General features: G+C 39.9%; 1 protein-coding gene across 2 annotated transcripts in view; it reads right to left on the minus strand.

The window, feature by feature from the left end:
- Window positions 1-13,770, minus strand: part of AFAP1 (actin filament associated protein 1) — a 111,164-nt gene that overhangs the window by 22,218 nt on the left and 75,176 nt on the right. For both annotated transcript variants that reach the window (XM_066548663.1, XM_066548662.1), the window contains exons 7-9: window positions 5,640-5,732; window positions 4,041-4,125; window positions 695-844 (exon numbers count right to left, since the gene is read on the minus strand). In XM_066548663.1, the coding sequence (XP_066404760.1) occupies window positions 695-844; window positions 4,041-4,125; window positions 5,640-5,732 (328 nt within the window). The remainder of the gene's footprint in view (window positions 1-694; window positions 845-4,040; window positions 4,126-5,639; window positions 5,733-13,770) is intronic.

Here is a 13,770-nt window from a genome sequence, read left to right on the forward strand (position 1 = left end):
TTTAAAAAAGCAGAGCTGTGAGGACATCAGCTAAGTGCATTGCATGATGTCTTAAATTGTGAGCAATTATTAGCAGCTACAATACAAAACACAAGTATTTTCTGCATGCCCTTTTATACACTTCCCTGTGCACTACAGCTGTCATATGGAATGGTCAAAATTAAGAGTTAAAATAGCTTACTAGAAATTTGTTACTTCATTTTGTCCAATATGTACCACTTTAGGAACCCATAATTAAACTCAAATCATTTTGGTTGAGGCTAGTTGACTGCTGTCTGCTATTCCATAAAACCTTAACCACAATCTACTATAAAAGACCTGATCACTTTCCAAGAACCTTCTTCTACTTTGTAGCCTCAATTTATTTCACAGTTCAGCCTATATTCATTTTATAACTATCTGCTTGAGAACAGCACTTGTTTCTTTATGCTTCTTTTTCACAATTTTCTTCCTCCTCTTCCTCACTTCTGCAAATCCTGAGCCTGTGTTACCATTTTATTTAAAATGTCAAATTATTTCGGTCTCTTTGCAAATGACAAACTCCTGATTACTCCTCTTGCAGTCTGGGTGCATCCTTCCAATGATGGGGAAGAATTACTGCAGTAAAAGCAATCTTAGAGAAATTCCTAGGCTAGAATGCTATAAAATTTTAATAGCAATGTGCATTTAAGACTCAAGGAAAAAAACCACTTACCACATGTTGGAACATCTTCTTCAGCTGATGAGGTCTGTTCATCTGTTGATGGCTTTTTCTTTCCTAAACCAATGATCTTTGTTATTTTTTTCCCTGTTACTTTAGTCACAGTGCCCTTGGCTTCCGTTTTCGAACTTTTTTTCCTCTTCACTATTAAGAAAGCAGAAGTGTGTATTTAGTAGTGTGTGTACCCCAACCAACAGAGAGAACCTGAATAAAAACAGAAGTTCAGACAAAAATATCCTATGCAAGACATAAGGAAGAGCAAAAACAAACAATTGTACAAAAGTTGCAGATTTCAATGAGACAAACACTAGATTACCCAATAACCTCTGTGTGATAAGAATCATGGCATTCTAAAGGATAATACAAACAAAAATCAATCTTCCAACTTTATTTAATCTAATCAAGCTTCAAGTCTGTTTCCACAGCAGTCATCACCTAATTTAGGAGTATGACTGAAGTACCTGTATATAAATTTAGCTCATATACACAGCAATAAATATCCAGTCATACACTTCTTCAGTGTTTTCTTCAGTGTTCCTAAGCATTTTTCTCAAAATACTTCAATAATTAAGTACACAAAAAAAGACAGATTATGCTTGCTTAGCAAAATGACTTTTTCTGTGTACAGTTAGGTTAAGAGATCTTATCACAATGGACATTTTAGAAAGACAAGACTTATGAACTAACTGATAAGAAATCAGTGGGATCAGTATGAACATTCAATAGCTATAGCTGGCTATTGGAAAGAAAAAGCTGTGCTGAAAAGAGGTGTTTTGCTAACATCCAGTCTATGCTTCCACTAACTTCATTTGATACTAGGAATATTACCACTCTGAGAACTGAAGCAGGTTCAGCTGCTGAATGCAATATGGCAAGGACTATGGATATGGTGTTTAGAAGTGCCTACCTGATTAAAATCCTAATAATTTTTTTTAAAGAAGAGTTTCTAAGACTAAACAGATTCAGAAAAAATAAAACAAGAATTTCTTTGCAAAAACAGAACAAACAAAATAAACTTCAAAAACTGCATTCAGTGGCTGGATTCTGGCAAGAGAGCAAAAGTCTCTGCTAACTGACAGGGCACCAAAAATTCCATCAACTTGCCCTGATATGTGATTTTAATGAACAATTAATTTTAAATAGTTACTAATTGAGCTTCTCTATCTTTATCCCCTACATATCAATTCCTTTTGCATTAGGGAACACTTAGTGGTTATGGACAAACTGAGTTTGTCCATAGTGGTTTGCACAAACTGAGGAAAAAATTGGACAAAATGTTCACATGAGAAATGAGTGCATGAACTGATGAGCTGGGAAGAAGAATGCACAGCAAATAGAGAAGCAGTTTGGGACTCACCATGGGATAATTTATCACTTAGTTTAATTGTTAGCAATCATGGAACATTATTTAGAAATTGTATCTGTAGCCAAGACTGTACAAATCTGCCAGTGCTGAGGGGAAAGGCAGCTCTGCAAGTGCTGCCCCCCAGCCAACCCCAACACACCCAGGTCTAATTATCTGTTTCAAGGGCAGGGTGCTCACAACTTACACTGTTCTCTCTAAACATGCAATGGGCTTCCCCGTTGGAGGGAGGAAGGCCACCCATCCCATCAGCTCATGAACCCCTGCCTGGGGGCACAGCACCTGCCCTCACACAGGTTTCCATCCCACACAGCAGCAGTCAAAAGCTGACTGAGGCTATTGAGGGGCAGAAAAAAAAAGCACTGAAAAAAGCCAGAGACAGAAAACCTCATTTCTCTGAGACAGAAGCTAAAAGGAATCACTCCCACAGACAGTGGAATAAGCCCTTCTAGTGTTTGTTTTCCTGTCCTGTCTTCCCCTTACATTGCTGGTATTTTTTCCCTGCAGAACTGAGAGGCAGCAGAAATAAGGCCTTCATGACTTAATCTTTTTGAGTCAAAGGATATACTAATTGCCCAATTGCCAGTGATTTTTTTTTCACAAAAGCCTTTTATTCTCATTTCCTTCCCCACAGCAAAGCAAGCAGCTGGTTTAGAGCAGAGCAGGGCTGGTGGCTGGTGCCAGCTGGAGATGATCATTCACTGAAGCCTCCTTCCCATGTACTCCCTCAAACACTCCCCATCCATTTTACAAAGGCATAGCATAACTTCACCAAGCACACTTCAGTCTTCTTGCAGTCATTAATGCCCATAATTTCTCCTACTATGTGCTGAAAGTTCATTTTCAAAATACCAAAGTTTGGTATTTTAAATGACCCTCCTTGAGGCATCTAAGCTGGGCTGCTTTTCCAGCTGCATCATCACAGCTTCTGCAGGGTACCTGGGCCACCTGGTATTTCTGGACCTCGTGGCCAACATAGGTTTTGGGTCACAGATGATTCTCCACATGTTTCAGAGTTTTATGAAAGCTTAATAGAAGATTTTAAAATGTGAAAATAAAAAAAAGCAAAAATGTACCACAGCTTTCAGGAAACCAGAAACCATGACATTGTCCCATACTGTTCAGAGATCTGTATGGCCAGGAAATGCTGGAAAATGAGCCAGGCAGGAGATAAGGGACAAGATCAAAAGGTGAGACAGCGTTGGCACCAAGGCCAATATTGACACTGTGCTCTCTGCAGCTCATGTTACCCTTCACTAAAGGCAGCAGGGAAATGCTTTATCTAACAGCAAGCTAAGGAAGGCACAGAATTTCTTCTGCTTTGTGGAGGAGGGAAGAGGATGGGGAAGAGAGCACAAGGGTTGAGTGTATTAGAAATAACTTGGCCAGAACTCCCTCTGGATTTGGGGTTTACCTTTGTTAGATTATAAGGACTACAGAAAATGCATGGCTCCAAAGTAGCATTTGCAAAATTATACACATAGGTACTCAAAACTCACTGATATTGCATGACTATATATTTTTAGGATAAATAATCATATGTAATATGATAGTTTATATATGAAGGTGTCTGTGCACACACACAAATATATTAATATATATAAATATTCATGGTTCTCTCCTTCTAGTATTTAATGATTTTTTTGTTTAGAAGCTTTACACCACTATTTATATTGTCACTATACAGTTACTAAAAAACCTGTTATTTGCCTATTGCTCTGAAAACCTGTACTTTTGAACACAGAAAGGGCCAAATCAAAATTTCTATATTCTATTTCCTTATACTAATTATATAGATTTTACCTGCCCAATAACATCAAATGTTGCTGCCAAAATTGAAGGAATCCTTCTTGACATAGCTCAGCTTTCAAGTTAAACTGAATCCTAATTAAACCATTCAGAAACTTTACTTTATTGGAAAGATGAAAGTGAGGTATTCCCCTTTCTCTCAGCACACATCACTCACACCAGACATACCTTGTTCTTTACCATTGCACACAGTAGTGATGCCATTTTCCACAGCACCTTCCCCATCTGAGCTTGGCCTCTCAAATGACAGCTTCTGCAGGGGCAAAGAGATCAGCTGACATACAATGTTTGCTCCTTCATAAAATCAAATGTCATGAGTCCCTTCACAAATAGACTTACTATGAAATAAAACACACTTTCAAGCTCTCATCCACTTGGAAGAGAAGTAGGAGATAGTAAAAAATTCAAATAAAACACACTTTCAAGCTCTCATCCACTTGGAAGAGAAGTAGGAGATAGTAAAAAATTCAGTTTTAGAGCCTTTAGAAAATCACAGAAACAATAAAATAGTATATACTTGAAAGTGTATTAAAATCAGTGAAATATTCATAATTCACCATATGTATTTCTAGGCTCTAAATGTTGCAATAAAGAATTACATGTATCAGATATGAGCAGAGTAAAAGCTGTATCTTCAAAAATGCTTCATAGATGCATTTGCAATTACAGCTTATCAGAAAATAGTGTAATCCTACAAGGTCCTTCAGTGCTTTCAATATGTGCAAGAAAGGCTTTTGAAAGCAATTTTTAGCATTGACTATTTTGTAATGGTTATGTGTGAGGTCTGGGTTGATGTAGGTAGAGCTTATGACAGCACAGTTTTGATGGCCACATTACTCAGAAGTGGTGAAGCCATGAAGCAAATGTGCAGACTATCACAAAAAAGAATGGATGACCACATAAACTACACCTTTTCATGGCATGTATTTTAGAAAAAAACCCTATTTTTCAGCACTTTAAGTTGCTTTGTCTGTGTGTGTGCAAACATGCAAACAGAACAGCTTCTGGCTGTGCTGGAACTGCTCCCAGGACCAAAGCAACAACACCACAGGCAGTGAGGCACTTCCACCACAGGGGTGGCACTTGCCATCAGGAACTGGGTGATGAAGGCTGTCAGTGGGATTTTTAAGCAGGGGCTGGAGAGAGATTTGCTCACCTGGATGCCTTAATGGAGCAGGGGCTTAAACTGGTGCTGGTAATGCACCAATCATTCACTGCAAAGCTGCTCACTTCCCTAATTCCTGCTCTCACATCCTGCTGAGTCAAGGCAGTGGAGTAGCCAAGTACCACGTGTGAGTAGCCAAGTTTCTCTACTGAGACACGAATGCTTGGAAGAGTCTGCCAAAACAGTGAGCTCAGCATGCCCAGGGAGCTCTTCAAGGACTCAATTCCCCAAAATAAGAGAGTTTCCCTTAAAACCCTGGTATAATCTTCATCTTTTCTTCCTCAAGAGTGACACCCCTGCTTGCTGTTTGCATTTGTTGCAGACCATCTCTGCATCTCAGCACGTGTACCAGACCCATTAATCTGCACCCTGCTATGGCTGAGGAGAAGCTGGACCCAAGCCAGGCTGCTCCTTGTTCATGGCCAAACAAACTGACATGGCAGAAACCTCAGCTCTGCAGGATGTGTGCACATATCCAAACAGACCAACACAACACAGGCACTGTGTGCCTGAAACAGCAGCACGAGGCAGCAAGGATTTACATCCAGTGTCTCTTTGAGTAATCATAAGGCATTTTGCATTCACCATTTTGATAACTTTACCTTTTCCAGCTCCACTTTGTGTACTGGAGAACTAGACAATGGCCCATCAGAGTCTACAGCTCCTGTGCAGTTGCTGCACACATCTTTTATAACCTTAGGAGACAAGGCAAAACTTATTAATAATTCATAAAATACAAATCAGAGAGATTAGAAATTATATTTGGATGTGAAAGGAGATGGGAAGGAGAACCCCACAGACTTTTACTAGGTTGGCAGGTGTCAGGCAGGCTGACACTACAACAACCTCTCCATGCTCCCTCCCTAAGTCATTTCATATATGACCTGAAGGAGACATAAAGTCTGGAGGTGGAAGGTTTCAGTTTCTAAGCAGACTAAGCTCCAAGTCTCTCCTAAGTGAAGAAACCAATAGCACTGCTGATTTCCATGAGCTAATTTTGCTATATGAACTCAGCTGACACAAGCAAAGTAATTTAATTACAGTGATGAGAAAATGGGATCCAAGGTACCTCAAGCCGATAGACAAGAGTTTTATATAACACACTTCACAGATGCTCTTTTTTTGCTATCAGAAACTAGTGAAGTGCTGGTTAGCTTAGAGTTAATATTGCACAGAGGTATTTTGGGGCATTTTTGTATTATAATTGCACATTAACTCAAGAGTTAAAGGTCAAAGTAATCGTAAATATGTTTGTAGTAAACAGAAATGGCACTTTCTGTTCTAAAAAGTTAAAGAAAAATCTTGAAGTGGGAATTTGCTGATATTTTGATGGAATTTGAAGAACTTAAAAACCTGAAATTACACAATGAGTAAAGATGCTTGATGATTCCCCATGGCCATAGCTAAGGGTTTTATCTCTTGTGAAGTTATCAGCAGCCCATTATCATCCTGAAACTGCTGATGAGAACAGGCTCTCGATCCAAGCTCATGCTGAGTTTCAAACTGAACAATTTTGATGAGGAAATACTAAAAAGCAAAGGATGGCACCAAACAGTCCTTTCCCAGCACTTAAGCTCCCTTTAAGGGTGAAGCTAAAACAAATCAAATGTTTATGGGCCTACAAAGACCCTTATGCTAACTCAGGAGCACATCATACATTACAGGCATTATACACCATAGAGAAAGGAAGAGCACCAACCCCATTTTACAGAGGAAGAACCCAGAAACAAAAGAATGATGTCAATGACACACAAAAAAAAACCAAAAAAACAAGCAAAGCTGGGAGATGAACCTACATTTTTATTTCTGAGCTAAAATCTCAAAACTTCATCACTTCAGCATTCTTTCCTGACTGTCTGACTACCCTATATTTTGTTCCAGAAACAAGAGCAGCATTTCATGGCACTTGGTGTCCTTTGTAACACAAAATGTAGATGTATCTGCAGCAGAGCACCTCAGAGTTAAGAAAAGCCCTCGACTCCCCAAAATTGTAAGATTTTTCATGTGTCTGTTTGGTTTTTTTTCAACCACTGGTCATCAGTATGGTGTAAATACACTGTCGTTTTCTTCCTAGGGAAATGTGACTGTACAGTTTCTGGGAACATTCATTTCTGTCTCCTGCATGACCCTGATTCAATGGCTTATGTTTTCAGCATCTGCTCACACCACACAGTTAGTTAATTTTGGCAAAGGCAGATTGTAATGGGAGTTACAGACAGAACAGAGGGAAATGATTTGGCAGCACTAACTCAACAGTATGTGCTAAGTCATGCACTCAAGTAAATCCGGTTCTTATCATACCCCACATATTTAAGGAGAAGATGAAGTGCTTAATTGGGTTGTAATTAAATTTTGATTTAACAAACGACACATTGTCAAAAGGGAGTTGGTGGCAGGATCTAAAGTAAATGCATACTCAAGAGTCGAACACTTCATTTGGGTTCAAAAGGTTCACTGGCAAAGACTTGCTCATCACCTTCTATGTGCACTATAATTGTGTTTAATGCACAGCACAAAATTCATTCTCCTCCACCTCACCAGGATGAAATGTCTTTAATATATAATGGTTGCCTGGATGCACTCTCTGTAATTATGTTTGCAGACAGCTGCCATTAAAAATCTGGTTTTCACATGCATATAGCTTCAGCTCAAAATTTTAAGGATAAAACATTCCACCAGTATTGCCAACTTGCATAATTTCAATCACAAGACTCAAAAGTTCTTGTCAGTTTCTTCTATGTTCCATCTTCTGGAGCCATATGAAAACAAAAGATTACTGTTTTCATTAAAAAGTAATTGTCAGTGAGAGTGAGGAATGGAGTTCAGCTAATTTTTATCCATTGCAATGAAATGCCTAAAAATATGAATAAATGTATCTCAGTAGCTGCAAAAACAGAAAGGGAAAATAAAGGAATCCCCAAAAGTGTTATTTTTAATAAAATGGCATCATGTGGAAGGGTGCACCGAGAACACCTTGTAATGGCAAATAGTCCATTATTAGCTTAAGTTTTCTCACACATTAGGGAAAGGAAATAACTCCCTTTTTCTCAACACAAATACCTTTGTACATTACATGTACACACACACAGTGTGATCTCCCAGGAAAATCAAACTGACACCATAAACAGACTATCTATTCAAATATTTAAAATCTATGAGCAAATGTAATCAGAAAAGTGAAGACCCAGTATTTCTTTGAATAGCCTCAAAACCAAATGCATTTAAAATAATCTTTTGTCATTCCATTGCAAGAATGTGAAGTACCACAATTACCATTACCATGTTACAATTAGCTGACCTGGAAAAAGCTTCTGCAACCTGAACTGTATTATTATTTCTTATTTATAGAATTAGAGAATCATTTAGTTGGAAAAGACCCCTAAGACAGAGTCCAGCTGTTAATCCATCAGCGCCAAATGCACCACTAAACCATGTCCCTAAGTGCCACATCTACACAGTATTTAAATATCTCCAGGGACTGACTCCACCACTTTCCTTGGCAGCCTGTTCCTTTCAGTGAAGAAATTTTTCCTAATATCCAATCTAAACCTGCTCTGGTGAGACTTGAGATCATTTTCTCTTTTCCTGTCACATGTTACTTGGGAGAGGAGACTGATCCCCACCTGGCTACAGCTGCAGAGAACACAAAGGTCCTCCCTGAACCTCCTTTTCTCCAGGTTAAACAGCCCTAGTTCCCTTAGCTGCTCCTAATCAGACTTGGGCTTCAGACCTTGAATGCCCAGGTGGATCAGGATATAAGTCAGAGTACAGCACTGAGTGCAGTGACATAAGGCACAGAGGAGAAATATTTGTAGGTAGGAAGCTGGAAAGATCCCTTGCCCTGAGCCATGGGTGATGTCAGTGGAATTTCTGCCACATGGCGTGTCTGGAATATTTCTTTCTTTAAAACTATCTTACTACAGAAACACTAATATTTACTATAAAAAACTTCATATCTGCATACACCACAAATTTCTGTAATTCTTGTATCTTATTTTAAAAGACACACCAGGACTAGAAGTAAAATACTTGCTCAACATTTATTCTACATGTGAAGTCAAAAAAAGTAAATTAGATTCTTCTGGCTACTTTAAAGTTCCAAGCTCCAAATAAAAAGCACTGGCTCTGTAGTAAAACCAGAAAGCCAGCTACTTGCCAGCCAGCCCCTGCCACACAGAAACCAAACAAATTCTGAGTAAAAGTACATTTGTAGATAGTTCCTTATGGCTGATCTCTTTGGGACCTGTTAAGGAATAAGAGGAGCTCGAGGAGCTTGCAGACCTCTCTCCTGGTAGATACCATGGATGGGCTCAAGCTACAGCCTCCCTACCACAAGGATGTGATTACAGCATTTTGTATCATCTTGTGTTCTCAGGGAACTCCCATGAGGAGCTCACACTTTTAATATGATCGAGTTCAAGACAGAAAGCTCACAGCCTGACTGCACATTTGCTTTACTTTATGTAATCAGGCCAGAAATCCAGCCAGCCACCCACCCACTTGTCCCCCTCTGCCCACATGGTTCACAAATACTGGAATTGCTGGGAAGGGGATGGGCTGTGTCCCTTGGCTCTGCCACTTAACTCTGGAAACAGGAATATGGCAAAGCTGAAATCTGCTGAAGTACAACACAGCGCAGGGAAAAGGGTTTGGCTCCAGCTGTAAGTCAGTATTTCCCATTCCTGAAACACTCCTTTTTCACTGCTGGAAGAGTACTGACTTTCTGGGACTCTGTCATTTTGGCATGACTAAGTCCTCATTTTCTCCTTCTTGTGGACTGTTTCATATGCTAGTGTCAATACCCTCCTCCTTAGGAGAGCAGCAGAACTCTTGTTAGTGTTTTGCAGAGCAGAAATGCCCCGAGGAGTTCACCTAGAGGAAAATCTTAGGCAGGAAATGCAAAAATTATTCCCATCACAGCCTATGCTTTAAGTCTCAAAAAGAAACCCCCTTTACCTTCTGGACTGGAAAGCATTATTTATCCCTTAGCCTGGAAAGATTAATCTTTCTGCCTTACTGCCATTTGTCTGAGCAAAGTGAGGATGAGATTCTGGCAGCCTAGCAGTCAGTAAGCCTGTCCTTAGTGCCTGTGCATCCCCTTAGGAGAACTCTTCTGTCATACTCAACCAAGACAAGCCCTGTATCATTTCTCCTGCATTATTACCATGAAGTCCATTGCCATTTATGGCTGCTGGATCAGGCAGAGCCCAGGGAGGAGGCACTCCCCAGAGGTTGGGGAGGGTGGCAGGAAGCAGAGGTGCCCTGTGCCAGGGCAGCTGCATCCCCAGCCTGGGTGCCAAAGAATGCACATGGCACTTTAGGCTGTGAGTCTCAGCTAGGTGTGATTTAAATGATTCTCCATCCAAAGCTGTGAGTAGGAGAGAGGAGGAATAGTATCTAGTGGTGAAAATCCCAGCCCTCCTGGGTTCTGCTCTGACTGTGACAGCTTGCATTTGTGATTTTAGTCAGGAAACCCAGAGAAAAATTATCACTGAGAAGACAAGTAAATAGGATGTTTGTGGTTCTGTATTCGTGGGTGGTTTGGTTGGTTTTTTCTTTAATTTACATATACATCTGGTTCTTTTAAATTATGCATTGTTTTCCATGGTGCTGGTCACACACACACACACACACACAGAGACTCTGGCTCACAGCCAAGCTGGGATCCTCTGGCTCTGCCCACTGGCAGAGTCCTGCAGACTGGTCAAAACTCCCACGTGCAGTTTGGTCTGTCCCCTCTGCAGGCGAGGCCCTAAAGAGCTCTTATGCAAACTCACTGACCTTGCTGTGACTTGAACTGAGGTATTTTAAACCATCTGATTGAGACAACAGGGGTGCAATTCCTGGGAGGTTCCATTTAGTTTGCACAGCCTTTGCTGCTGGTGATGATGGGCAGTGGAGGAAGAACCTGGCCCGACTGCCTTGGGTCACAGTACATTCTTTAAGTTAATTACAAATTAACAAACACTGCATGGAAACCACTAGTACCAGGTATGCATCCCCAAAACCACTTTTTAAAGTCACTTTTAGGGCTTGACCATTCAGAACTTGATTCTACTCAGTTACAAAATGCAGCTAATAACCTCTTTGGGGAGTTATTACATAAGCCAAGAAAGAAATGCTTGAAGTGTTGAAGATCTCTAGCTGGAAATCCCCATAGAAAGCAAAAGCAGCCACACAATGTTTACAGTTACAAACTCAATTTTATGCTGATATAAATGGGCTAAAGAACAGCTCTGTCAGTAGTTTACTCTTCAGTAAAACTGTCCACATAAAGACTGGAGGCCAGAAGTTACTTGATTACCTTCACTAAACTCAGGACAGTGAAAAAAAAAGAGATGTTTTCATAGACTTTCATAAGAGATAACATGCAGTTAATCCGAGAGAAAAACTGGGTAGGTGAACCAGCTAAACAGCCCTACAAGGAATGCTGCAGAGCCTCTGGATGACTGGATACAGTCCCAACCATGATTTTATTCTCTCTTCAGGGCAAAATATCCTCCTTATTTTGACAAGTTCAGAACTGGCTGAGCATTGTCAAAACGATAGATGAAGCAATGTCTCCTTATGGCTGGAAGATTCACTGCTCAATTACAGACCCTCAGCTGGAGAGATTGCTGCACAGTGCCAAAGCACCAGAAAATGAAGAGAAGTAAACTAAGGGTGCCTAATGTTAGGGAAAAATGAAAATCAAGGCCAGTACTCCAGGATGACAGATTACACCTCATGCATGATAAATAAGAAATACATTTTTGTAGGAGGAACGTCAGGAGGAAGAGAAGGCCTTGGGACCAGTCACTGTGACCATTTCCTTCTTCTGCCAGTCTTCTACAACAAGTTACCTCAATTTCTTTGGCATCCATGTATTTCTAATATTGAGTGCAGTTTTCTGTGGCCTAGTCTGAGGGTTCTGCACACAGAGCACATTCATCTGTACAAACGAAGCCACTGAATAAGCGGCTTCTTGTAAGATCATGGTCTTACTGGTCCTTTTTTTCAAAGCAGCATTTCCCAGGGATGCTGACAAATAAGTGTAGTTTTAGCAGTCTGTTGGATGTGCTGAGACAAACAGGAAAATTTCAGCCCTTACTTGACCACAAAATGCACAGATGCACATATACTCAAGCACGCATGGAAAAAGATCATTTTTGGGTCAGAGTGTGTAACTGCACACATTTTTTCATGTACATTTTTGTGGGAACATTTTAGGACTCAAGTCTGGAAAATTCCACCACTTTTTGTTGCCCACCATATTACTGAGATGATCTCAGCTCTAGCCTGAATTTATACTAGCTTTGCTCCTTCCTCTGAAATCTTGACAGGCTCTTTGGTGACATCAGCTATCTGTTTTCATCAAGCATTTGTTAGCTGGTAAATCTGAAACTCCCTTTGTGGTTTCCAGTCTAGACTTCAATTTGCACTATGTTTATCAGTTGGGGCTTTTTTGGTGTCATCTTTACGAAAAAAAAAAGGTCTGAAGTATTCTACATCGATTTAGAATTTGTCTTCCAATAGATATTTTAAAATTATTTACTTGATAAACATATTCTATACTGATTATATACATGAATTGGAAAAAAAAAATTTGGTTTAGCTTTCAAAGGACAATCTAGTCTCCAAAACATTGTGAGGTTTTTAGGATCAACTGTAAAGCTTTAATGTGACACTTAACATTTGAATTCATGAGAACCCATTGCTCCTGGGTGATAATCTGCCTCAAGTGGCAAACACTGGTGCAGTACCTTTGACCAAGAAGGCATCTTCCTCTTATGCTCTAAAAATATGGTTGCAGAGTTCTTTCTCATTGGCAGTCTCTGGATCTGCCCATTTTATTAACTACAGAAATCACATGTAAGGGACAGAGCACTGGGAAGGATCTTGGCCCTCTGACTGAGAGGCTGGGAAAGCAAAAATCACCCAAGATGAAGCAGTGACCTCTTTCATAGTGTAAGAATGTCCTACACAAAGCCACACGTGATTTTCAGAAGCTAATTTTGAGTAAGGCTTGAATGATTCAAACATAATTGCTTATATAATAAAAAAAAATCCTTAAATTTTGATGTATTTAAAAAAATACAGAAAGCAATGCTTATTTTATTTCTCCCAAGGCTGTACCTTTGGAAAACACTGGAGCTGTTGCAAGAGCTGCACAAATCTTTTCTGGTTAGCTGTGGGAAAGGCAATTTCTGCAGAAGCAAAGGGCTGAAGCAGCACTGAGGACTTGGAAGCTGAGTACAGTAATGCTGCCATGTACATGAAAGATTTCATGAATAGAGAGCTTTGCAGCATGAAGGAGCTAAATAAAGTGCTGTCAGACTCTCTCCAAATGCTTTGCAGACACAGAATACACAACTGTGTGAACATGCAACTGCACAAAATCCATCTTTTTCTTCTCAATTTGAAGCAGCAGGAATGCATCTGGGATATGGAAAAATCTAGTACTGCTCTGTCTGCCTGTGTGGGGATGCTTTATATACAATTAAAAAAATAAAAGAATTTTTATGAAAGAACGTCTGATAGATGCCAGTGAATTCAGTATTACTAAATTGAGAACAACAGAGGAAATAAGGGTGCAGTTTCTATGATCTAATTACAGCAGAATTCCCTTGGAAGGGAACATGACTTATGAACTTCTCTTCATTCCAAACAGTGATTTTGAACTGCTAGCTGAACTAGTGGGACACTTGCATGACTTTAAAACTTAGGACAAGATATTGATGTTAGAAGAAGCCT

This window comes from Molothrus aeneus, chromosome 4 (genome assembly GCF_037042795.1).
Source record: "Molothrus aeneus isolate 106 chromosome 4, BPBGC_Maene_1.0, whole genome shotgun sequence".
NCBI classification, from domain to species: domain Eukaryota; kingdom Metazoa; phylum Chordata; class Aves; order Passeriformes; family Icteridae; genus Molothrus; species Molothrus aeneus.